The sequence below is a fragment of the Pleurodeles waltl genome, chromosome 7, assembly GCF_031143425.1.
Source record: "Pleurodeles waltl isolate 20211129_DDA chromosome 7, aPleWal1.hap1.20221129, whole genome shotgun sequence".
In the NCBI taxonomy this organism is placed as follows: Eukaryota; Metazoa; Chordata; class Amphibia; order Caudata; family Salamandridae; genus Pleurodeles; species Pleurodeles waltl.
The window spans coordinates 931,470,339-931,497,332 of NC_090446.1; the positions used below are offsets into that span (position 1 = coordinate 931,470,339).

General features: G+C 44.4%; 1 protein-coding gene across 1 annotated transcript in view; it reads left to right on the forward strand.

The window, feature by feature from the left end:
- The window catches only part of GALNT10 (polypeptide N-acetylgalactosaminyltransferase 10), a 395,118-nt gene that overhangs the window by 308,033 nt on the left and 60,091 nt on the right, over window positions 1-26,994 (forward strand). Inside the window, exon 9 of the mRNA XM_069199610.1 lies at window positions 6,452-6,673. Within this exon, the coding sequence (XP_069055711.1) occupies window positions 6,452-6,673 (222 nt within the window). The remainder of the gene's footprint in view (window positions 1-6,451; window positions 6,674-26,994) is intronic.

The window sequence follows — 26,994 nt, forward strand, 5'->3', positions numbered from 1 at the left end:
ATAGAAGGCAGTCATACAAGGGCAACTAATCACCTACGTGTCCAGGAAACGGAAGGAGAGAGACAGGGAGTCCAAGGAGCAGGACGCAAAGCTTCACCAGCAGGAAGAGGAATATGTCAAAGCCAACACCCCCGAGGATGGCGGCCGTGATTGAGGGGATGAGGGAAGACCCAAGATGTCTGGTGGCGCAGAAAGGTAGGGCATAATTCAGGGGGAGGCAAGGCAAACTGTATGAGGTGGGGAACAAGGTGGGTAAATTATTAGCATGGTTGGCCAAGAAAGGCAGGACAAAGATGGATATCCCCGATAAATACAGGAGCTGGGGGGATGGTGGACACTCCGATGGAGGTGGCACAAGCCTTGGCTGCACACCTGGCCAGCCTGAACCGGGCCCACAGAGAGAAAGAGAGACCAGCCCAACCTAGAGAAATTAATTAGGGAAATCCTGCCGCCTTGACTTCAGGAAGAAACAAGCCTATCCCTGGACGCAGACCTCACTGACCAAGAGATCGGTGATGCACTGGTAAAAGTTGCAAGTCCCCAGCTCCTAACGGCCTGTTGCCTGAATCCTTTGTGTGTCAAATCACACGTTGTGGGCCCACTGTGTGTGATGTTCTATGGGGTGTGCAGGGAGGGGAAACTGCACTGAGACCTGCATCAGGTGACAACAGTTAAGATCCATAAGAAGCTGCGAGAGGCCTGAGCCTCATATAGGCCAATCTCACTCAATTTTGAGACCAAAATACTGATCAGGGTCCTGGCAAACTGCCTGCTGAAGGTAGTCAATACACTGGTGGCCTCAGACCAATCAGGCTTTATGCCGTATAGAGCAATACAACATAGCCAATGCAGACTGGCCGGATGTTTGGCACGATGCGACCGGGTCAGGGAGCCGGCTGTTCTAATAACTTTAGACACCAAAAAGGCCTTTGATTCAGTGGAGTGCCCTACTTTTTGGCTCTACTACACAAAATGGAGATAGGCCTGCAGTTCTGGCTTGGGTGCACTGCTGTACACAAACCCACTTGCTAGGGTCAAGGCAAATGGGTCCTTCTCTGGGAAGTTTCCATTCCGCAGGGATGCCCCCGTCCCCCTGCTTTTTGCACTGGTCATAGTGCCCCTGACCTGCTGGTTACAGAGGGATTCCCTGGTACGGGGACTACGCTGGGATGGGGAGTGGGAGAATGTAGTCTCTTTGTATGCAGACAATTTTCTTCTATACCTGGCTGACCTGGATCACTCCATCCCCAGGGCACTGAGGGGTAATAGGAGTGTTTGGCTCCTACTCGGGATTCACATCAACTGGCACAAATCGGTTGCATTCCCACTGATGAAGGGCAACACAAGATGGTTGTGGAGCTATCCCTTAAGGTGAGAATCTGCAGGGTTTCGATATTTGGGAATCTTTGACGAAAGGGGAGCAACTGATTCCTCTGGGAAAACCTGGACAGAATTCTGAACACCTACAGAGCCAATGTGGCTCGTTGGAGCCAGCTCCCACTATCTCTAATGGGCAGATCAGCCTTCTATAAAAATGATTTACCTGCCTAAGTTCCTTTATGTGCTACATAATTCCCTGTTTGAGGTCCCCACAATTTCTTTTGGGCAGTGGCACCATGTTGTGGGAGGGCAGAACACCATGAATTGCCATGCCCCACCTTCATGAGAAAGCCCCAAGAAGGTGGAATGGCCCTCCCAAACTTACAATTGTAATCCTGGGTGACGCGGTTACAGGTGATTGACTAGGTCTTCTTTTCACAGCAGGAACCTTCGGTAATGGCGAACAGATCTGCAGTGGATCTGGAGGAGTACATTTGCCGGCTCTACAGAACGCAGGGGAAGGCCAGCCCTCCCGACTCTAAGAGTGGTGGTGGTGGTGAAGATGTGGTATAAGGTGACTCTGACCCTGGGCTGGCAGGGGAAATTAACGATAAAGACCCTATTGTGGGTCCCCGAGCTGCTACAGAGGCTGCATGTAATGGAGAGCTACAAAAATTGGAACCAGCACGGCAACCAGATGGGCATATCGAAGGTGGAGAACACCTGGAGAGGAACGGAGATAATACCATTCTCTGAACTACAGAAGCAATTATAGTTGACAGTGGGCCAGTGTCACTAATATCGCCAATTGCACCACCTTTTGTGACTCCACCACGAATTGCTGCAGGAGGTCCCTGATGAAACACCCCTGGAGTACAGAGTGCAAGGGGCTCTCTTGACCAATGGTGCTGCGTCTTGGCTGTACTCTTCCTTCCTGCAATAACAGCCTGCCTCCACTAGACAAACTCTGGGACAAACGGAAGGAAGACATGGGCAGGGTAGAGGATCACGATTGAGGGGAGGCTTGCCGATATCCACTGGAGGTGGCCATCAGAGAAAGCTTCAGATTAATCCAACTGAAGATACTCTGTAGAGCATACTACACCAGAGCTAGGCTGTCCTGCATGGAATGAGTCGACTCAGATCTTTGCTGAAGGGGTGCAGACAGATGGGAACTTTGGTCCACACACACTATTTATGCCCCAAAATCCAGGACGGGAAAATAGTCCGGTGGCTGCCTGCAGTCTTGGAGGTCACAGTGGGATTCACCTCAAAGCTGATTACCCTGGGCATCTGGGGGAACAAACACTGGACCATTATACACACTTGTGTTCTGTAATGTGGCTCTTATGGTGGCCAGAAGAGATGTGATTAGAAGGTGGGAACAGATTGGAACCCAATTGGTCTGAACCTAGTAAACTATTCTGAACTGGTGCATGAGTGCTGAGAAACTGGTATATCTAGCTAGGGGCTTCCTGTGGAGATTTGAGATCTCTGGGGGCAATGGGGCCAGAATAAGTTGTGTAGCCCTAAAAGATGCCTAAAGTGGAGGGGTCCCAGGAAGGGAGGTGGACACTGAGACTGCACCTATACAGGAGGAAGTCACTGGATACCCTGCATGGTCGAGAGTGCGCTTGTCCATTAATCGCCGATATGCAATTGCACTGGACTGTGTTGATGGTTGGGAGCAGAGGGGGACCGGTATGCCTCACAAGTTTTACTTGTATGTCTCATGTATCAACTCAGTAAAAAGTTTTTTTTTAAAGGACTACCTCCGGATCTAGAACAATTTTACGTCTCCTCGAGTCATCCATTGCGCAAAATCTCTGCACTACGGCTTTACAGCAGGTTGAAATTTTACTTGTGCAAATGATACCTGAATGTGCATAGCAGTATATTTTTTTTCAAATGTGGAAAATATATTACTTTGAAAAGGAAGCCATTCTCCTGATGCCCTTGATAAATTTCAGGGTATTCCGTTCTCATCATACTCTAACCAGAACTTACTCCTGTATTTGACAGACTGTGCATTTCCAGAGATAGATAAGGCTTCCAAAGGTAAGTGAATGCCCACAGACCAAAGAATTTGCAAGTGTCTGCCTCCTTCTGCAGCATCCTTAGCGAACAATACCTACAACACCCTACACACAAAAATGGCCCAATTAAGTTCTGGTTGAGAATTTGTCATGTGTACGTGCAAATGTAAAAATCCTTATTCTGCTAATTAATACTTAATTTTGCAAAACAAGCAGCGCAGTTGGCCGTGCATTTAGGATATAATCACCTTTTTAAAGTTATTTTCGATTTTACTCTAAACCAAAAGACTTTCATTCTAACTAACTCATAAAACTGTCCACCATAGGGACGTGTAGTGGGCACACCATCTTTGTTGTATTTCTTATGGAGGCCCAGGGACAGAGGTTGTGAAACCTTCCATTGTCATTTGATTGTGTCTTCTATTCTACAAAGTGATACATTGCGTGTATCCCTGCACGGCATGGACAAGGAGTCAGACCAAAGGCCGGGTCAGTCACTTTTCAGAGCTAAGCCCCAACTGATGCAGACTTTAAAGATATCATGTAGGTTTTTTCACAGGTGTTAAGTAAATACGATGAACGTTCTTCTTGAAGCTGTATGCATTTGTAAGTCAGACTGGCAAGTGCAAATACCTTCATTACGAATGTCAAACCACTTTTCTGTGTGAGTGAATCGTGTGGATGGCGCAGTTCTCTGGAGGTAAATTGCACGTTTGGCAATGGAAAGAGAACGCTAGCGTGTTCGATTTGGACTTGCTCTGTGTTTTCTGATGCAAGTATTTATGCATTAACATGCTTGCGCTTGAATTCACAATACTTTCCAAGAGGAATCCTCGAAAGCTGCGACTGCTAAACGTTTCCAGGTGAAATCAAGAAACATTCTGTAAACTTTTAAATTGGTAAATCTAAGCCCGTACGAGGTCCTAAACTTCCATTTGTTTTCTTTTATTTAAGAGTTAGGCTGTATTGTTGGATGTGATTTCGCAGGCTGATGCCCAGTGTGGAGTGGTCAGGCTTAAAAATATTTTGGCTCATTTACACGCTGGACGTTTTAGCATCCAGACACCTTCGTATCCTCACACTATTTTTCTGTTAATCCAGCTACATGTGCAGTGTATAGTTTATGTGCAGGCTCACAGGAAATTGCAGTGTACACGCCGGGAGCCATCATTAAGGTATTCGTTCCTCAGTCCGAAATTGGCAGTGTACTACATTGAGGAAACTGAACGTTCTCCTTTGCTTTACTGGTAACTAATACAGATTAAATATTGCGTGATATAGCTTCGCTTTCAGAGCCTGAAAATTACACTGCCCACTCGTTTCTCAATTGTTCGCTCTTCTATAATTTGTCAAGGTGAAGAGCTTTGCCAGGGCCTCTTTCTCCATAAGCTTACACAAATTGATAGCTCAGTACCTGTAGGGGGAGACCTTCCTTAGTTAGTCCTAGGGATTTCCAGAGTTAATAAACTGTTTCCTGCAGTGAATAATCTACAGGGTCAATTTTACTTACTTTGAGTATATATTTACTACGTTAAATAATAATTTGCATACCTAAAGAGGAAGTGAGATTTGAGATCGCAGGCAAATAGTGTTTTGTTATCCAGCTTTATGGTACATTGTGTAGATAATGCATGGGAGCCTGCAATTCCTCTGTAAACTGTCTAGCTCTGATTTCCCCTTATCAATTGACCTATGACGTTTCTACCCACGTGTAATAAGACAATGATGTAGCAACTCAACTGTAATAAGTTATTACAGTTGGGTTGTGATGCCATAATACCTCCTGCGGGAACCAGGTTCCAAGGTGAGAGGCAGGTCACAGAGCGTAATTACTGCTGCAGTTTAAAAATCGAAAACGAAAGCTTGTTTTTTATTCTTCTGGTCTATGTTTTGTAATGAACAGCAGCAAGGCTCTACTTACAGCAACAAGTTTATTTTTGAAACTCTTCAGCTCATTACAGGAAAGATAGATTCGCCCTGCTTGCTTCTACACGTTCCGAGCTACAGCATTTGTTTTTTAAATCAGACTTGTATGAAACTATTTCTGAAACAAATGACTAATTGCTTTTTGGTGTGTTTAATTTTCCACTTGAGATTCCGTTTCTATTTTTCAAGTCTGCAGCCTTACTGTGTCTTTCATATAAAAGAGCAAGACACCAAACATTTAAACAGTTTGTGGGTAAGGTGATGGTGTGAACATACATTATAAGGAAAAAAGTATCCTCTGCCCTACGTTAACAGGATATTGCAAGCCTCTTTAGAGTTCCTGGGCCTTATTAAGGAACTATGCCTGCGTCCTTATTCCTCTACATGCGCACCAAACTCCATACGGACTTGCAATATTCTTATAATGTATGCCAGGGGGTACCTTATCCCATATATTACATAACCTACAGTGATATGATCCAAGCAGTGGTACCCAATAAAACATCACTGTTTATCCATTTATGTCACTTTGTGATTCCACCCAGACTCATCAGTGGATGAGTGCTCAGTTTCTGTCATGGCAGCAGAACTATCCTGATTTTCTTCCATTTATGCTCGGTGCTCCGAGATGACGAGAGGGATGTACAGCATGATATCAGCATCAAAATAAATAGCCATATTATCCTATACTTGCTGTCAAAGGTTTTAGTTGTGCTGATGTGACTAGGTTCTGTGTTCATTGGCGTGCTAATCCTTTCTATGAAGTTCAATGTTTTTTCTTAGTGAGTAGAGAGAAATTGGTAGCTGAGGTTAGTGGAGGGGTTCCAGAGGTAGACCTGGCCACACGTGGATTTTATCATCTACAAGTCATTGGCGAAGTGCTACACCTCACTGTGAGAACATTCTGGTAGCAAGCAGAGTTTGATACCATCTTCTGTAACATGTAGTTGAGTTTCATTGGGTTACCCTTGGTATAGGCCAGACTTTTATTGAATAAAATGTGCTATTTCACTTCAGAATAACTTGTCTTCATATACACTGACAAGGGCCTATTTTGGTTATTCGCATCGGTAGTCTTTAATCATGTATCCAAGAATGCACATATTTGCACAGTGAGAAGCCTGCCAGTTTTCACTGACTGTACCTTCTGTCGCCTCTGTCCTTTGCAGAATCTGAAGCGAGTGGCTGAGGTCTGGATGGATGAGTATGCAGAGTACATTTACCAGCGCCGTCCTGAGTACAGACACCTTTCTGCAGGCGATGTAGCTTCACAGAAGGAACTGCGTAACCGCCTCAATTGCAAGAGCTTCAAGTGGTTTATGAACGAGATTGCCTGGGACCTGCCGAAGTTCTACCCCCCTGTGGAGCCCCCTGCAGCTGCTTGGGGAGAGGTCAGTTAAGCTAAAGACACCCAAATATAGGGGCCGCAATTTATTCAAAGACGTGCTTGGAGAAAATCTACAATTTATGTGTTTTTCAGTGACGATGACATCAGTTAACTCTTTCACTGCTAGGCCTTTTCCCTTCTGAGTGCTAAGCTTTTTATTGACTATTTGGGGTAGTTTGCGCTTAGGCCTCCATAACGTTTTTCCCATGTAGGCTATGTATGACAGACTTGTATCCCTTGTTCCCCAACATGTTGGGGATTCTAAAGGTACCCATGGTTTGTGGAATCTCCTGGAGGGGGCTAAGAAATTGGCCAAAATATAGCAAAATGTTTGTTTGTTTAAAAAAAAAAAAAGGCAAACAAATGCTGCAGATGAAAGCATCTGTTTTTTTCATGCAAATGTCACCGACAAAACGTTTGCGGTGCAAAAATCACCATCTTCCCAGCTTTCAGAAACAGGCAAACTTGATTCAGGATGCCAAATTTTTTACCACAGTTTTGCCATTTTACTTGGGCATAGCCCATTTTTCCTATTCTTTGTGATTTCAATCCCCGTCCAGTTTGTGGTGGAAACAGGTGTTGAAATAAAAAAAAGCATTGACAATAAGTAGGAAAAAACGTCCATTTGTTACAATGTTTTCAGTTCTAACATTTAGTCACGATGGCCGATTTTACAAAAGCAATATACTATTACATCTGCTAGACCCTTCTGGTTGCAGGTTTATGGTTTTTACAAGACCTCGAGGTTCTCAGAGACAATAAGTGAGCAGCACCTTGCAGTGATTTTTCATTATGTACCAGGCATGGAGCAATCCATGTCGTAAAATATAAAGAATGAAAAATTGACATCAAGGAAACCTATATAGTTCCAAAATGGGCACAAGCTATGGAGTTTGGAAGCAGTGGTTACTTGCACATCTTTGAATTTTTGGGTATCCAAACTAACAGGTGAATTAGAGGGTATTTCTTAGAATGTCTTCTTTCTGACACACTGGCTTACATTTGGACGGCACAAATGTAGAGAAATACAATCAGTAATAACATTTGTTCTACTATTGTGTGTTCCCCTAAGTCTCCTAATAAAATGGTACCTTACTTGTGTGGGTGCGGCTATTGCCCGCAGCACGAAAGGTGCCAAAACGCAACAAGGACACATCACATTTTTCCATTGAAAAGTAACCCTTTTTTAAATGTCCCTAGCTATAGAATTTGGGCCCTAGCTCAGCTGGCACGTAGGAAAACCTAGCTAAACTGCACATTTTTGAAAACTAGGTTCCTAGTATGGTGGGGTGACTAGCATGGCTCTCATGGAGGTTTTTAGCACAGAAACCCTTGCAACCTCAAACTTTGACTGAAAAAACACATTTTCTCACATTTCTGTAATGAAAAGTTCAGCAGTCTGCAGGGAGCAACTTACTTCCTGCCGCCTAACATTTTCCCACGTTTCTCAATAAAAATGCTACCTCGCTTGTGTGGGTAGTGCAAGTGGCCGCAACATGAAAATCACCAAAAGCAACATTGACACATCTCATTATTCATTGAAAACTGATCCTTTTTTGCTGGGCACCTAGGGAAATCTAGCAAACCTGAACATTTTTGAAAACTAGACGCCTAGTATCGAGGGTGGGGTGACTTGTGTGGCTACCACCAGGTTTTCCTACCCAGAAGCCCTTGCAAACCTCAAACTTTTCCTTACATTTATGTGATGGAAAGTTCTGCAGGGAGCAACTAATTTCCCACCACCTAACATTCCCCCAATAAAAACAGTACTTCACTTGTATGGGTAGGGCTAGTGCTGTGACACAGAAGGCGCAAAAACGCAAGATAGACACCTCACATTTTTCCATTGAAAATTGACCTTTTTGCATTGTGCCTAACTGTGAATTTTGGGCCCTCGCTTGGCCGGCACCTGGGGAATCCTAGCAAACCTACACATTTTTTTTTTTAAACTAGACGCCTAGCAGACCCCAGGGCTGGGTGACTTGTGAGGCTCCCACCAGGTTTTCCCACCCAAAAGTGCTTTGCTCTGACGTCTCATTGACCTTATGCTTTTATTTTCTGGTCTACTCTGATATTCATCCAGCCTGCCTTTAGCTTTCAGACTACTGTATGTTGTTTTTAGGGTACATTTTCTGGATAATCTCTATTTTCTGGACCTCTCCTCTATCTACAACTGTCATCCTGACTGACCAAGAGAAAAAAATAAAATCCTATTATCCTGCATACAAAACTTCACGCTGCAACAATTTTAATACCATTTCCTTCTAAGACTCTGAAGGATAGGAAGAGGACGCAAGCACTGTATATGCTGGAGAAAAAGAAGTACTCTTCCCAAATGCGATGCCCTTTCATCTGAGGATGATTTAGTAAAAAGTGCTCTACCAAACAGAGCAAAAAAGAAAACATGGAGTTTCTGGAGTTGTACTTGTGATATAAAGCACCTCCTCACAGGAAAAGACTGGAGTTCCTCTGTGAAAGGTGAGCACTAACCTGCGTAAAAAAACACAGCACAATAACCAGCTCTCTCGATGTCCTGTCTGAACTATCATCTTCGCCAGTAACTTTGAAGACATCCTTTTTGATAGTGAAGAAAAAGCCATCATCGTACACAACATTCCCTTTGTCACCTATTTGACAAGCCTCGCAGACGACCATGAAGTGATACTAGCCGATGTTGAGCCTTTCTGCAACCTGGCTCTTGTCAATGATGATCCTGTCGACAACCATCCCAAGGATGTCTCTCCTTCTGCTGTTGACAAAAACCTGTCTTTCACTGTCAACGACAGTCTCAGGAATGATGCTTACTAGCTCATTGGCCAGCTGATGTTGTTAAATCCCTTGTGAGGGCACCAGGCCTATTTGATCAAAATCTTGGTTAGATTTTCTGGATGCAATAAAAGCCGTTAGAGTGCAGTAATATACCCAGTAGACTATGCACAACTAATACTTTTAGATATAATAAATGTCTATTTTTATTACTTTAGGAAATAAATTAACATTTTATAAACTCAGGTTTCTTCATTAATGCATTTGTAATTCATCACTAATGTGACCATATTGGTTAAACAAACAAAATATATATAATAAATTTGACTAACACCTATAAAATGAAGAACCAGCACTTCATCTTACACTCATTCTGCTACCTTTCTAAGTTAAAAGTTCCTTTTTGAGGAATGAATTAATCTTGAGAAAGCATATTGCTATGATTTGTTTTCTTTCATCCCATTTCTAGTTCTAAATTCTCATTTGAAACTTTAAATCTTCAAAATATTGCCACGTTTTCCTAAAATTGTTACTGGAACCAATGCAAGATGCCAATGAAGCGCTTTCATACTTAGGTCGTGTTATGTTAGTCTATCATCTTTAACAGTTAACGCTTCATCTTGATTTCTGTATATAATTGACAACTGATCTTCCAACCAGCATCAATAGAACACTTATAATTTATGGCATGTGTAGCTGCAGATACACATATTGTACATACTCCTGCCATTTAGTATTGGTCTCGGGTGTGTTAAGTTGTTTTTCTTCAGAGAAGTCTTAAGAGTCATGAAGAATAGTGAGTCCACCTAGTGCGAGCATCGGCTCTATTGTTAGATATTTTATTTCTCTGCATCCGGTTTAGACGTGTCCCTTTGAGTTCCGGGTCAAAGACACGTGGTGTTGTTTCACCAGAGCCCACATAGGTCCTTTTTACTCATCGGAAGAAACAACAGTTCCAAGCTCAGCTTAGACTTTTTCTTCAGCTCTATGATTGAACACCTTTTATGCTCAATACAAGGCCCTGTCAATTCCTCAACACTGGAAAATGACCTCCATCCAGTGTGCAACCCCAGTCTGTCCCCAGACCACCACTAGGCCTCCTTTGTAGCATGCCTGGCCTTTTGGAATAGAAAGACTCCATTCCCATTGCATTGCCTTGGTTCTAATGGAACAGCACTGAACGGATGATACTCTGGGCCTGTTTGAAGAACAGGACACCGAGGGCAAGTAGCAGCCAGATGCGTCCGGCTCAGAAATATTAACCATAGAGGAGAGCTCTGAATCAGACGAACCCCTATCTGCACAGTGTCCAGCATTAACAATGGTCACAGTGAATACAGACATTCCGCATCCCACGCCTTGATTCCACTCAGAAACTGCGCATCACCCGAGAGTGTGATCAAGCTTGGAGCTCACAGGCCTGTTATGAGGCCTATGGTTCGCCACTGCCACAAGGCCATGGTTGGCATCTAACTGCTGATTTGGACCCAATGCCCTTCCACCTTCCAGCACCAAAGTCCACCTCAAAGCCAAACCCTTGAATTCGATGCTCTCTTCGGCTCTGTCCTCGAAAACAACCCCAAAGCCAGCTTCGGAGTCGAGGCATTCGGGGCCGCCATCTTCTAAAAGAAATGGTGTTCAGGGCTGCCTCCTCTGTCTCTTCATAGGATCAAGACCAACCCATCTTCCAGCACCTCCACGAGGAGCTCGATGGCAGACAACAACACATCCATTTCCATCCAGAGATCAGATGGATTTTAGACCAGCCTCCTCTCATGGCAAAGGGTTTAGTTCCTCCTAAGAGGATAGTGACTTTCGAGGAAGCCTTAAATCCACCATCCAGGGTGGATTAAAGCGACACCTCTCAGAGCTGGTGCTTAAAAAGCCTCAGCACCTTGAACAGCTCCATTGCCTCACCTACCTCCTCCTCCCCCACCACCTCCACCCCCACCTACTTCCCGCCCACCTCCTCCTGCTCCTTTATCCTGCTGTCCACCTGCTTCATGCCCACCCTCCCCACTGGTGCCAGTGGATCCCTTGCTCAATTCACCTCAGGGTTCGCCTCCTTCTGGGTTTGGAAGTGATAGTCCTAGGTCTCCCTATGACCCATATGATCACATCACTGCTCAGTCTGCTGCACATTGGCGCATCACCAATTCCATGGGGTTACTCTACCGCTTCGATAGGGATTACTGGGATGAAATGGAGGAGTTACTTCAGCACCAACCGGATCAGTATAAAAAGAGGGGTCAAGAGGGTAAGATTATATCCAACACTAACATTTGACGCACCCAGACACAGCAGACACCACTGCTCGTGGTGTTTACAGCCGTGTCCTCCTCCACAGACATACCTGGCTGCATGTTTCTGGTTTTAAGCCATAGGTACAACAGCATCTGGCAATCTTGCCCTTCGACGGGGAACACCTGTCTGGTTTGTAAATTCACCAGGTGCTGGAAAAACTCAAAAATGGCACTGAGACAGCTAAGGCAATGGGTGCCCTCCGGACCATATCTGCCCGCAGCTCATTTTGCCGCCTACAATAATGTGGAAGGACAAAAAAACACCATTCCCAAAGCACCCAACTCTTTCCCCAGACAACAAGAGCAACAGATGCCCTCCTGGGGTTACTACAGGTTAGGGTACATAATTAGCAAGGCTGGAGGCAGGGGTAAAGGTGAGGCCTCCAAAGGGGCCACACCTGCCAAACAGTGACCCCTTTACCCTCCCCAGGACTATTTAACACCTGTCGGGGGAGACTGCAGGGGTTTCTAACCCGCTGGACAGAGATCACCTCAGACCAGTGGGTTCTTGACATCATAATAGAGGTATACTGTCTAGAACTCAAATTAACATCACCACACATCCCCTGCCCTCCTATTCCCACAAACACAAACTCTCCCTGAAACATAATTGTTTGCTTGAAGAGAAAATGCTTGCACTACTCAGCAAGGTGGGCTTTGGACCCGTGCCACCACATAATTGCAGCAAAGTTTTTTATTTCCAGTTTGTAACCTTAATGCAGTTCTTCCAGCGTTCACTGGACTAACATTTGTACCCCTCCACGTTTGCAACTTACAGCACCTTTCCTGTAAGGTGACTTTTCTTGTTGCTATAACTTCAATCAGGCAAGTCAGTGAGATTCAACCTCTTACTATACAAGAACCGTTCATTCAGGGACAGAAGGACAAGTTGTTAGAACTAATCCAAAGCACTTAACTCGGGTAGTATCATCTTTCACATTACCAAAAATATTGAACTATCTGTAATCTTTCCACTACCTGTTTAGCAGAAAGGTTCTTTCACCCTAGAAGGCAAGTGGGCATTTGGGTATCGTTCTGTTGGAGTATCTATACCGCACAGATATAAATTGGCCCTGGAGTGTTTTTGCAAGACAACCCAGCTTTTTTTGTGTGCTTTTTCTAAACCTTTCAAAGGTCACTGTAATTCTAAAGCAGACATTGCAAAGTGGATTGTGAAATGTATACAAACCTGCTATTCCAAAGCTAAATGTGTACTTGTTGCACCCCCAGGCATACATTACACCTATAAAGGGAGACACTATGGCTTTCTTGAGTAACACCTCACAAGGTAATATCCGAAAAGCAACTAATAGGTGAACACCACACACCTTTGTGAATCTTAACTGTGTGGACATACTAGCTCATAAACAGGCTTTTGTTGGCCAGACTATGTTAAGGACCTAGTTTCAATAATCTTAATTCATGTAGTGATGACACGTTTTCTTAACAACACTGTATTCGATGGCATGTGTAGCTGTAGATACACATACTTTGCATAAGGCCACCGTCTAGTGTTGGTCTCTGAGTGTTACAAGTTGTTTTTCTTCGAATAATATTTTCGAGTTACAGGACTCCTCCTCTCGGTGATACTACCCATGGGCATCAAGTTGTTTGTTCGATTGTTTTCTATCTGCCGTCTGGTTTGGACATGTTTCCTCTTGCCCCGGTGAATCTTGGTTCGGTATCTTCTGAAATGTATTTCCTCCTTTCTATCAACGTCGGTATATTTTTCGATCCCGTTTTCTATACTATTAATAGTCAATCCGATTTGTATCGTCTGGGTCGATTTAATGCCTACTTCGGTATTTGTAGTCAGAGAATGATAGGCTGATGGAACGAACACCATTTCGGTTCTGTCTTCGGTGTCACTCCAAGTTTCCCCACACAGATCAACACTTGGTGTGTAATTTGTGTCTGTCTCCGGAACACAAAGAAGAGACCTGCGACACCTGTAGATCTTTTCAGTCGAAGAAGACTATCCGGAACCGAAGAGCATGTAGACTAGAAACGGCGTTCAAAGCAACAGAAGACACCTTCAAAGAAGAGCACGCGCTGGAAGAAATAGGACACCACTCAGCCTTCTCCATTCAGGTCTCTGACTCTGATCAAGACTCGGATGTCGAGTGGCAATCCATCCTGCCGGTGCAGTATGTGAGTACATCAGCACTATCGCACCAACCAAAGACTGTTAAAAAGACTCCTGCATTGATCGTCGGTCCTCCACTGTCCTCTGGCCATGGTAGGAGCCAAAAAACACTTTCGGAAGTCCCACCTTCCGGTATGGCACCGAAAATACAAAAGACTAAAATGCATTCCGCACTGACCAAACAGACATCCCAATATGTTTTGTTACTGAGCCAAAAAATCGGACATTTCCACTTTAGAGCTGAAAAAATCACTAGGCATTTCAGAGCTGACATTTTCGTTTCGAGTAAAACATTCGGTATCGAAGGGTTCGGAAACAAAAGATGTAATCACTAAACCTTCTACCGCTACAACAGAGGGAGGAGTCAACTTCTATAGAGCAGATACTTGAAGTAATGGATGCTAGACAGCGCAAGCTTCAACTACAAAAAGGAACAGGACGGATTATAGCTTCCCCTCCTGTTCCAATTAAAAGGAGACTCACATTTTAGGAGACTTGAGACTTTGGACCCCACTAAAAAAGTCTCCAAAGAAAAGGACAAGGCTTCAGTACAACCTCCACCACCTCATTCTCCTGTGCTTCATTCTACTCCACCACCACCATCATCTCCACTTTCTATTCATACACAGTTCTCTCCACAAGCCTCATCAGCATCACCTCCTAGGGATGATTTAAGTGATGTCCAGATGGATACAGACGCATGGGATCTATACGAACCTGATCCTATTTTATTCAATGACCCTGACTTGTATCCAGCAAGGCCTTCTCCTCCTGAAGATGCAACTGCTGACAACCAAGTCATGGCAAGAGCAGCTGCGTATCATAATGTGCAGCTCCATACAGACCCAATTGAAGAGTACTTTTTATTCAACACTCTAACACACAAAGAGTACCAATGTCTACCGATGATTCCAGGCATGCTTAGACTTGTCAATGATATTTTTAAAGAACCTGTCAAAGCAAGAACTATCACACCAAGGGGAGATAAGGAGTATAAACCTGCACCCTCTGACCCAACAACACAATTACCACCTGACTACATTGTAGAAAGTGCAACATGAAAACGTGCTAATAGTCATTCCACTGGGGATGCTCCTCCAGATAAGGAGAGTAAAAAACTGGATGCAGCGGGCAAATGAGTGGCTGCTCAAGCTTCTAATCATTGGAAAATTGCAAATTCTCAAGCTTTCCTGGCGAGGTATGACAGTGCCCACTGGGACAAAATGAAAGAACTATTACAATATCTTCCACAAGAACATAAAAAAAGAGGACAGGCGATAGCAGCAGAGGGACAGGCCATTAAAAATTATTCCTTCAGATGTGCCACTGATGCAGCTGACACAGCAGCACGTGAGGTTAACAGTAGTGTGATTATAAGAAGGCACACGTGGTTAAGGTGCTCAGGTTTTAAACCTGAAATACAACAAGCTGTATTAAGCATGCCTTCTGATAAAGAACATCTACTTGGCCCAGAGGTGGACACCTCTTTGGAAAATCTTTAAAAAGACTCTGAAATAGCTAAAGCCATGGATGTGTTATACACTACACCCACTAGGGGTACTTTTCATAGGACACAATTTAGAGGTGGTTTCAACATCAACCACAGAGCCCTCCACCTCACAACAAAAACAGGGAGCACATTTCTACAATAGTGTTCCTTTAGAGAATCATATAGAGGATAAAACAACAGAGGAAGAGGTAAAACATTTGTAATGAGAGGTTCTTCCTCTAACACAAAACAGTGACTTCTTTTTTTTAAAAAAGAATCCCCACAGCGCATACATTTTCTGTGGGAGGAAGACTGGTAAATTTATATCCTCAATGGTACAACATCACCACAGACTAGTGGGTTCTATCAATTATCCAACATGGCTATTGTCTAGAACTCACTTCCACTCTACCAAACATTCTTCTTTGTTTACACAAACTCTCTCACTACCATCTTGTTCTACTAAAAGAGAAGGTACAGCCCCTTCTTCTCAAAGGGGCTATAGAACAAGTTCCACCATCCCAACAATGGTAGGAGTATATTCACGGTACTTCCTTATACCCAGAAAGGTTGGTTCCTTAAAACCAATTCTAGATCTCAGGCCTCTCAATCTATACATAATTTCAGAAAACTTCCACATGGTCACTCTGCAAGATGTTATTCCTCTGTTACAGCAAGGATATTACTTGACAGCACTAGATCTCTAAGATGTTTATTTCCATATTCCCATACATACAGCACACCGCAAATATCTACGATTTGTCATTGCAGGAAAGCATTACCAATTTAAAATACTACCATTCAGGGTGACAGCCCCAAGAGTATTAATAAAATGCTTGTCAGTAGTAGTAGCATTCCTCAGAAGGCAACGCATACATGTTTTCCCATATCTGGATGATTGGCTTCTAAAAGCCAGTACCATTCAAACATGCCAGAACCACACTCAGTATTCTGTAGATATTCTACACAATTTGGGATTCACAATAAATTACCTAAAATCCCATGTTCAACCCTCACAAATACAGCCTTTTCTGGGAGCAATTCTGAACACTCAGTCAGCATTAGCATATCCGAACCCAGTAAGGATTCTAGCTTTTCAAAATCTCATTGCTCAAATACAAGAGAATCATACTTACACAGTAAAACTTGGGATGCAACTGTTGGGGATGATGGCTTCTTGCATAGCCATCGTTCCCCATGCAAGACTACACATGCTTACAATGCAGCAGTGCCTTTCTCGTCAGTGGTCTCAGTCACAGGATCTAGTGTTGTTGGACCGCGAGACTCACTGCTCTCTGCAATGGTGGAATCCCACCAACCTTTCAAAAGTGTGGCCCTTTCACGACCCTGTGCCTCAGATCACTGTCACAACAGATGCATCACAGATGAGTTGGGGCGCTCACCTCAACAACCTAACCATACAAGGGAAATGGGATCACATTTAATAGACTTAACAGATCAATTATTTGGAGTTGCTAGCAGTATTTCTAGCACTCAAGGCATTCCTTACGTATATCTCACACAAAAGTGTTAGTCCGTACAAACATGACAACAGTGTATTACCTGCAGAAACTGGGAAGGGGGTACACACATCTCAATTGTCCCTTCTAGCTCAGACAACTTGGAAGTGGGTGATTTAACAATCACATTCAATTTCTGGCAGAATATCTCCCAGGAATGGACAATCCACTAGTGGACCTATTAAGCAGGATGCAGCAACAAGTCCACAAATGGGAAATTCACCAATACTTTCACCTATGGGGAACACCAGAAATAGATCTCTTTACCACCGCAGAAAACTCAGAATGCCAAAACCTTGCGTCCAGATACCCACACCCTCAGTCCAAGCAAGGGCAGTGCTCTGTCGATTAATTGATCAGGGATATTTGCTTACGTTTTCCGCCTCTCCCACTCATTCCATTTCTAGTATGCAAATTGAAACATACATCACTCACCATGATTCTTATAGCCCCCACATGGGCACATCAGCCTTGGTACTCAGTGCTATTGGATCTGTGTGGTTTCACACCCCAAACTTCCAAACAGTCTGGTCCTTTTGACTCAAAAGAGAGGTCAAATCAGACATCCAGACCCCAAAACCCTCAATCTTGCAATATGGCACCTGAGGTCATAGAGCTGGAATATTTACAACTTCCTTCTGAATGTATGGGCATTCTTACAGAAGCATGGAGACCTACAACTAGACAGTGTTATGCTGTTAAATGGAAATGTTTTGTATATTACTGCCCACCTAAAAATATTGATCTACTTAAAGCTTCTGTACAAGACATTGTTTGTTATTTGCTACATTTACGGAAAGCAAACTTAGCATACTCTTTTATTAGACTTCACTTAGCAGCCAAAGCAGCATACGTCCAAAACTGACAACATGTTTCTTTATTTAGAATCCCTGGTATTAAGACATTTATGGAAGGTTTAAAAGAGATACTCTACCCAGAGTTCCTCCAGCTCCTCTATGGAACCTGAACATTGCACTTACCAGATTTATGGGTCCACTATTTGAACCCACGCATTCTTGCTGATTGCAGTTTCTTTCATGGAAAGTTGCCTTTTTTAGAAGAAGAGTAAGGGAAATACAATTGTTCACTTTGGAGGAACTTTTTTCCAGGTACACAAAGATAAGATAGTTCTTAGGACAAACCCTAAATTCCTACCTAAAGTAGTTTCACCATTTCACATTAACCAATCTGTGGAGTTGCCAGTCTTTTTCCCACAGCCAGAATCAGTTACTAAAAGAGCTTACCATACACTGGATGTTAAAAAAGCTCTCATGTATTACACTGACGGACAAAACGTTTTAGGAAATCAAAACAACTTTTTGTAGCCTTTTCAATGCTTCACAAGGGTATTCCAGTTTCAAAGAATGGATTAGCTAGATGGATAGTCAAGTGTATTCAAACATGTTCTCTTAAAGCTAAACAACAACTTCCAGTAGTTCCTAAAGCACCCACTACCAGGAAAAAAGGTGCTTCAATGGCATTTTTAGAAAACATTTCAATAACCGATATTTGTAAGGCTGCTACTTGGTCTACACCACACAAATTTACCAAACACTATTGTGTAGATGTTCTAGCCGGTCAGCTAGCAAATGTTGGCCAAGCAGTCCTTAGGACACTTTTTCAAGCTACTCCAACTCCTACAGGCTAGCCACCGCTTACTTGGAGGGGACTGAAGGGGACTGCTTTACAGTCTATGCAAAGCATGTGTATCCACAGCTACACTTGCCATCAAACAGAAAATGTTACTTAACCAGTAGACATCTGTTTGTGGCATATAGTGCTGTAGATTCACATGCGCCCTCCCTCCTTCCTGGAACCCTGTAATCGTTGTAGTACAACATATTATAAATATGTACATACATTGCATGGGCATCTCTTTTCATTATATATATATTTAATGTATGTATATATTTATATATATGTTCGATGGCATGTGTAGCTGCAGATACACATGCTGTGCACATCCCGCCATCTGGTGTTGGGCTCGGAGTGTTACAAGTTGTTTTTCTTCGAAGAAGTCTTTTTGAGTCACGAGATCGAGGGACTCCTCCCATTTCAGCTCCATTGCGCATGGGCGTCGACTCAATCTTAGATTGTTTTTTTTCCGCCATCGGGTTCGGACGTGTTCCTTTTCGCTCCGTGTTTCGGGTCGGAAAGCTAGTTAGAATCTCGGAAAAATCGTCGGTATTGTTTGCGTTCGGTATCGGGTTAGTTATAACAGATCGACACCGACTTTTGAAGAGCTCCGGTGGCCCTTTGGGGTTTTTTCGATCCCCCGTCGGGGCCTGGTCGGCCCGGCCACGTGTCTCTTCAAGGCTGATGGAACGGACCCCATTCCGCATCCGCCCAAAATGCCATAACAAGTATCCATATACAGATCAGCATCTGGTCTGTAACTTGTGTTTGTCGCCAGAACACAAGGAAGATACTTGTGAAGCCTGTTGAGCGTTTCGGTCCAGGAAGACACTAAGAGACCGAAGAGCAAGGAGACTGCAAATGGCGCCGACAGGACAGGAGAGTTTGGAGGAGGAGGAAGAAACATTCTCCATCTAGGAATCGGACTCGGATGAGATCGATCCCGAAGAAACGCCGAAAACCGTGAGTAAGACGTCGAAACACAAAACTCACGAAAAATCCACTAAAGCCCAGGGGACGCCACCGCCAACAGGCCATGGCTTAACCCGAAAAATAGGTGACCGATCATCGGCACCGAAAAAGGGCACGCTGGTGGCGAAGTCATCCGACTCCGGTCGAGATACCGCCACACAGCAATCTCGGGCCCGAGATAGTGGCTCCGAGCAGGTTCGGCACAGAGATAGCGGCACCGAAATGGGTCGGCACCGAGAGACCACTACGCTGAAAGTAAAGAAGGTTTCGTCGGAACCGAAAAGAGCAGCCGAAAAGGTTTCGATACCGAAACATCCGGCCTCGGAACCGAAAACAAGTTCCTACACTGAGGAACAAGGACTGTCCACACAAATGAAGACACATAGATTTGGACAAGAATTGGAAACAATAGAGCCAGACTATACACAAAGAAGGCTCCATATCCAAAAAGAAACAGGGAAGATCAGTACTCTCCCTCTGATTAAAATGAAACGCAAACTTGCCTTCCAAGAAAAAGACAAGCAGCCACAGGCAAAGGTGGCTAAACAAGTAACCCCGCCACCATCTCCACAATGCTCTCCGCAACCATCACCGGTAGCCACTCCACCAATGATGCAATCCCCAACTCATACAGGAATGAGTCAAGATGACCCTGACGCATGGGACCTTTATGACGCACCAGTGTCCGATAATAGTCCTGAATGCTATCCAGCTATACAGTCGCCACCACAGGATAGTACAGCCTACGCACAGATGGTGTCAAGAGCAGCGGCATTTCATAATGTCAGCCTGAATGCTGAGCCTATTGAAGACGACTTTCTTTTTAACACACTGTCGTCCACACACAGCCAGTATCAAAGTCTCCCTATGCTACCCGGAATGCTAAAACACTCCAAACAAGTGTTTGAAGAGCCTGTAAAAGGAAGGGCCATTACTCCAAGAGTGGAGAAAAAATATAAACCGCCACCAACAGACCCCGTACATCACACAACAGCTAACACCGGACTCAGTTGTTGTAGGGGCAGCGCGCAAGAGAGCAAACTCACATACTTCAGGAGATGCACCACCTCCAGATAAAGAAAGTCGAAAATTCGACGCAGCAGGCAAGAGGGTGGCAGCACAGGCAGCAAACCAGTGGCGTATTGCCAATTCACAGGCTTTGTTGGCCAGATACGACAGGGCCCATTGGGACCAAATGCAACATTTTATAGAACATTTGCCCAAGGAGTTCCAGAAGAGAGCGCAGCAAGTAGTAGAAGAAGGACAGAGTATCTCCAACAATCAGATACGGTCAGCAATGGATGCTGCAGACACAGCTGCTAGAACTGTCAACACAGCAGTAATAATAAGGAGACCTGCATGGCTGCGTACATCAGGATTTAAACCAGAAATACAGCAAGCTGTGCTGAATATGCCATTCAACTGACAGCAGTTGTTTGGGCCGGAGGTGGACACTGCGATCGAAAAACTTAAGAAAGACACTGACACGGCCAAAGCCATGGGCGCACTCTACTCCCCACAGAGCAGAGGCACATTTCGAAAAACACAGTTTAGAGGGGGGTTTTGAGGACAAAGCACAGAACCCACAACCTCACAAACAAGACCCACTTACCAGAGCCAGTATCAGCGGGGAAGTTTTCGGGGACAATATAGAGGGGGACAATTCCTAAAGAATAGAGGGAAGTTCCAAAGTCTCAAAACTCCTCAAAACAAGCAGTGACTTCCAAGTCACAAATCCCCAACACATAACATCTGTGGGGGGGAGACTAACCAAGTTTTACAAACATTGGGAGGAAATAACAACAGACACTTGGGTCCTAGCAATTATCCAGCATGGTTATTTCATAGAATTTCTCAAATTCCCTCCAAACGTCCCACCGAAAACACACAATATGTCAAAACAACATATAGATCTTCTAGGACTAGAAGTTCAGGCATTGCTACAAAAAGAAGCAATAGAATTAGTGTAAGGAAATGCCTCCTTGGCATGGTTACCCCCTGACTTTTTGCCTTTGCTGATGCTATGTTTTGAATTGAAAGTGTGCTGAGGCCTGCTAACCAGGCCCCAGCACCAGTGTTCTTTCCCTAACGTGTACTTTTGATTCCACAATTGGCACACCCTGGCATCCAGATAAGTCCCTTGTAACTGGTACCTCTGGTACCAAGGGCCCTGATGCCAGGGAAGGTCTCTAAGGGCTGCAGCATGTATTATGCCACCCTAAGAGACCCCTCACTCAGCACAGACACACTGCTTACCAGCTTGTGTGTGCTAGTGAGAACAAAATGAGTAAGTCGACATGGCACTCCCCTCAGGGTGCCATGCCAGCCTCTCACTGCCTATGCAGTATAGGTAAGACACCCCTCTAGCAGGCCTTACAGCCCTAAGGCAGGGTGCACTATACCATAGGTGAGGGTACCAGTGCATGAGCACTGTGCCCCTACAGTGTCTAAGCAAAACCTTAGACATTGTAAGTGCAGGGTAGCCATAAGAGTATATGGTCTGGGAGTCTGTTTTACACGAACTCCACAACACCATAATGGCTACACTGAAAACTGGGAAGTTTGGTATCAAACTTCTCAGCACAATAAATGCACACTGATGCCAGTGTACATTTTATTGTAAAATACACCACAGAGGGCACCTTAGAGGTGCCCCCTGAAACTTAACCGACTATCTGTGTAGGCTGACTGGTTCTAGCAGCCTGCCACACTAGAGACATGTTGCTGGCCCCATGGGGAGAGTGCCTTTGTCACTCTGAGGCCAGTAACAAAGCCTGCACTGGGTGGAGATGCTAACATCTCCCCCAGGCAGGAGCTGTAACACCTGGCGGTGAGCCTCAAAGGCTCACCCCTTTGTCACAGCACCGCAGGACACTCCAGCTAGTGGAGTTGCCCGCCCCCTCCGGCCCCGGCCCCCACTTTTGGCGGCAAGGCCAGAGAAAATAATGAGAATAACAAGGAGGAGTCACTGGCCAGTCAGGACAGCCCCTAAGGTGTCCTGAGCTGAGGTGACTCTAACTTTTAGAAATCCTCCATCTTGCAGATGGAGGATTCCCCCAATAGGATTAGGGATGTGACCCCCTCCCCTTGGGAGGGGGCACAAAGAGGGTGTACTCACCCTCCGGGCTAGTAGCCATTGGCTACTAACCCCCCAGACCTAAACACGCCCTTAAATTTAGTATTTAAGGGCTCTCCCTGAACCTAGAAATTAGATTCCTGCAACAAGAAGAAGAAGGACTGCCTAGCTGAAAACCCCTGCAGAGGAAGACCAGAAGACAACAACTGCCTTGGCTCCAGAAACTCACCGGCCTGTCTCCTGCCTTCCAAAGAACTCTGCTCCAGCGACGCCTTCCAAAGGGACCAGTGACCTCTGCATCCTCTGAGGACTGCCCTGCTTCGACGACGACAAGAAACTCCCGAGGACAGCGGACCTGCTCCAAAAAGACTGCAACTTTATCCAAAGGAGCAGCTTTAAAGAACCCTGCAATCTCCCCGCAAGAAGCGTGAGACTTGCAACACTGCACCCGGCGACCCCGACTCGGCTGGTGGAGAACCAACACCTCAGGGGGGACCCCCGGACTACTCTACGACTGTGAGTACCAAAACCTGTCCCCCCTGAGCCCCCACAGCGCCGCCTGCAGAGGGAATCCCGAGGCTTCCCCTGACCGCGACTCTCTGAAACCTAAGTCCTGACGCCTGGAAAAGACCCTGCACCCGCAGCCCCCAGGACCTGAAGGACCGGACTTTCACTGCAGAAGTGACCCCCAGGAGTCCCTCTCCCTTGCCCAAGTGGAGGTTTCCCCGAGGAAGCCCCCCCTTGCCTGCCTGCAGCGCTGAAGAGATCCCTTGATCTCTCATTGACTTCCATTGCGAACCCGACACTTGTTCTAACACTGCACCCGGCCGCCCCCGCGCCGCTGAGGGTGAAATTTCTGTGTGGGCTTGTGTCCCCCCCGGTGCCCTACAAAACCCCCCTGGTCTGCCCCCCGAAGACGCGGGTACTTACCTGCTGGCAGACTGGAACCGGGGCACCCCCTTCTCTCCATTGGAGCCTATGCGTTTTGGGCACCACTTTGAACTCTGCACCTGACCGGCCCTGAGCTGCTGGTGTGGTAACTTTGGGGTTGCTCTGAACCCCCAACGGTGGGCTACCTTGGACCAAGAACTGAACCCTGTAAGTGTCTTACTTACCTGGTAAAACTAACAAAAACTTACCTCCCCCAGGAACTGTGAAAATTGCACTAAGTGTCCACTTTTAAAATAGCTATTTGTGAATAACTTGAAAAGTATACATGCAATTGAAATGATTCAAAGTTCCTAATGTACTTACCTGCAATACCTTTCAAACAAGATATTACATGTTAAATTTGAACCTGTGGTTCTTAAAATAAACTAAGAAAATATATTTTTCTATAACAAAACCTATTGGCTGGATTTGTCTCTGAGTGTGTGTACCTCATTTATTGTCTAGGTGTATGTACAACAAATGCTTAACACTACTCCTTGGATAAGCCTACTGCTCGACCACACTACCACAAAATAGAGCATTAGTATTATCTCTTTTTACCACTATTTTACCTCTAAGGGGAACCCTTGGACTCTGTGCATGCTATTCCTTACTTTGAAATAGCACATACAGAGCCAACTTCCTACAATTAGTACCAAACCAACAGAAAGGGACAGGAGTTTACTCTCTGTACTTTCTCATACCCCAAAAAGACCAGAGTCTGAGACCTATACTAGATCTCAGAACATTAAATACATACATCAAATCAGATCACTTTCACATGGTGACATTACAGGACGTAATACCGCTGCTCAAACAACAAGACTACATGACAACACTAGACCTAAAGGATGCATATTTCCATATACCGATACATCCTTCACACAGAAAGTACCTAAGGTTTGTATTCCAAGGGGTACATTACCAGTTCAAGGTGTTGCCATTCGGAATAACAACTGCGCCAAGAGTTTTTACAAAATGCCTGGCAGTAGTAGCTGCACATATCAGAAGGCAGCAAATACATGTGTTCCCGTACCTAGACGATTGGTTAATCAAAACCAACACGCTAAAACGGTGTTCACAACACACGAAGTACGTCATAGAAATCCTCCACAATCTAGGTTTCTCAATCAACTACACAAAGTCACACCTTCTGCCGTGTCACACAGCAATACTTAGGGGCAACAATCAACACAGCAAAAGGGGTTGCCACTCCAAGCCCACAAAGGGTTCAAGCATTTCACAATGTAATAAAGACCATGTATCCAAGACAAAAGATACAAGTCAAAATTGTGATGAAACTACTCGGCATGATGTCCTCATGCATAGCCATTGTCCCGAACGCAAGGTTGCACATGCGGCCCTTACAGCAGTGCCTAGCATCACAATGGTCACAAGCACAGGGTCAACTTCTAGATCTGGTGTTGATAGACCGCCAAACATACACCTCGCTTCAATGGTGGAACAGTATAAATTTAAACCAAGGGCGGCCTTTCCAAGACCCAAAGCCACAATATGTAATAACAACAGATGCCTCCATGATAGGGTGGGGAGCACACCTCAATCAACACAGCATCCAAGGACAATGGGACACTCAGCAAAAACAGTTTCACATAAATCACTTAGAACTATTGGCAGTATTTCTAGCGCTAAAAGCATTTCAACCAATAATCAGCCACAAACACATTCTTGTCAAAACAGACAACATGACGACAATGTATTACCTAAAAAAACAGGGAGGGACACACTCAACACAGTTGTGTCTCCTGGCACAAAGAATATGGCATTGGGCGATTCACAACCACATTCGCCTAATAGCACAATTTATTCCAGGAATTCAGAACCAGTAGCAGACAATCTCTCTCGGGATCACCAACAAATCCACGAATGGGAGATTCACCCCTAAATACTAAACAAATACTTCCAGAATTGGGGAACACCACAAATAGACCTATTTGCAACAAAGGAAAACGCAAAATGCCAAAACTTCGCATCCAGGTACCCACAAGATCAGTCTCAGGGCAATGCGTTATGGATGAGCTGGTCAGGGATATTTGCTTACGCTTTTCCCCCTCTCCCACTCCTTCCATATCTGGTAAACAAATTGAGTCAAAACAAACTCAGACTCATACTAATAGCGCTAACATGGGAAAGACAACCTTGGTACACAACACTACTAGACCTCTCTGTAGTGCCTCATGTCAAACTACCAAACAGACCAGATCTGTTAACACAACACAAACAACAGATCAGACATCCAAATCCAGCATCACTGAATCTAGCAATTTGGCTCCTGAAGTCCTAGAATTTGGACATTTAGACCATACACAGGAATGTATGGAGGTCATAAAACAAGCTAGGAAACCTACCACTAGACATTGCTATGCAAATAAGTGGAAAAGATTTGTTTATTACTGCCATAATAATCAAATTCAACCCTTACACGCATCTGCCAAAGACATCGTAAGATACTTACTACATTTGCAAAAGTCAAAGCTAGCTTTTTCTTCCATTAAGATACATCTTACAGCAATTTCAGCTTACCTGCAATTTACGCACTCAACTTCTCTATTTAGGATACCAGTCATAAAAGCATTTATGGAAGGCCTAAAGAGAATTATACCACCAAGAACACCACCAGTTCCTTCATGGAACCTCAACATTGTCTTAACACGACTCATGGGTCCACCTTTTGAGCCCATGCACTCTTGTGAATGCAATACTTAACATGGAAAGTTGCATTTGTAATTGCCATCACATCTTTAAGAAGAGTAAGTGAGATTCAAGCATTTACCATACAAGAACCATTTATTCAAATACACAAGCATAAAGTAGTTCTACGGACAAATCCTAAATTTTTACCAAAAGTCATATCACCGTTCCACTTAAATCAAACTGTAGAATTAACAGTGTTCTTCCCACAGCCAGATTCTGTAGCTGAAAGAGCACTACATACATTAGACATCAAAAGAGCGTTAATGTACTACATTGACAGAACAAAACTCATTCGAAAAACAAAACAATTATTTATTGCTTTCCAAAAACCTCATACAGGAAATCCAATTTCTAAACAAGGCATTGCTAGATGGATAGTTAAGTGCATTCAAACCTGTTATCTTAAAACAAAAAGAGAGCTGCCTATTACACCAAAGGCACACTCAACTAGATAGAAAGGTGCTACCATGGCCTTTCTGGGAAATATTCCAATGACCGAAATATGTAAGGCAGCTACATGGTCTACGCCTCATACATTCACCAAACACTACTGTGTAGATGTGCTAACGGCCACACAAGCCACAGTAGGTCAAGCAGTACTACGAACATTGTTTCAAACAACTTCAACTCCTACAGGCTGAACCACCGCTTTTGGGGAGATAACTGCTTACTAGTCTATGCACAGCATGTGTATCTGCAGCTACACATGCCATCGAACGGAAAATGTCACTTACCCAGTGTACATCTGTTCGTGGCATTAGTTGCTCCAGATT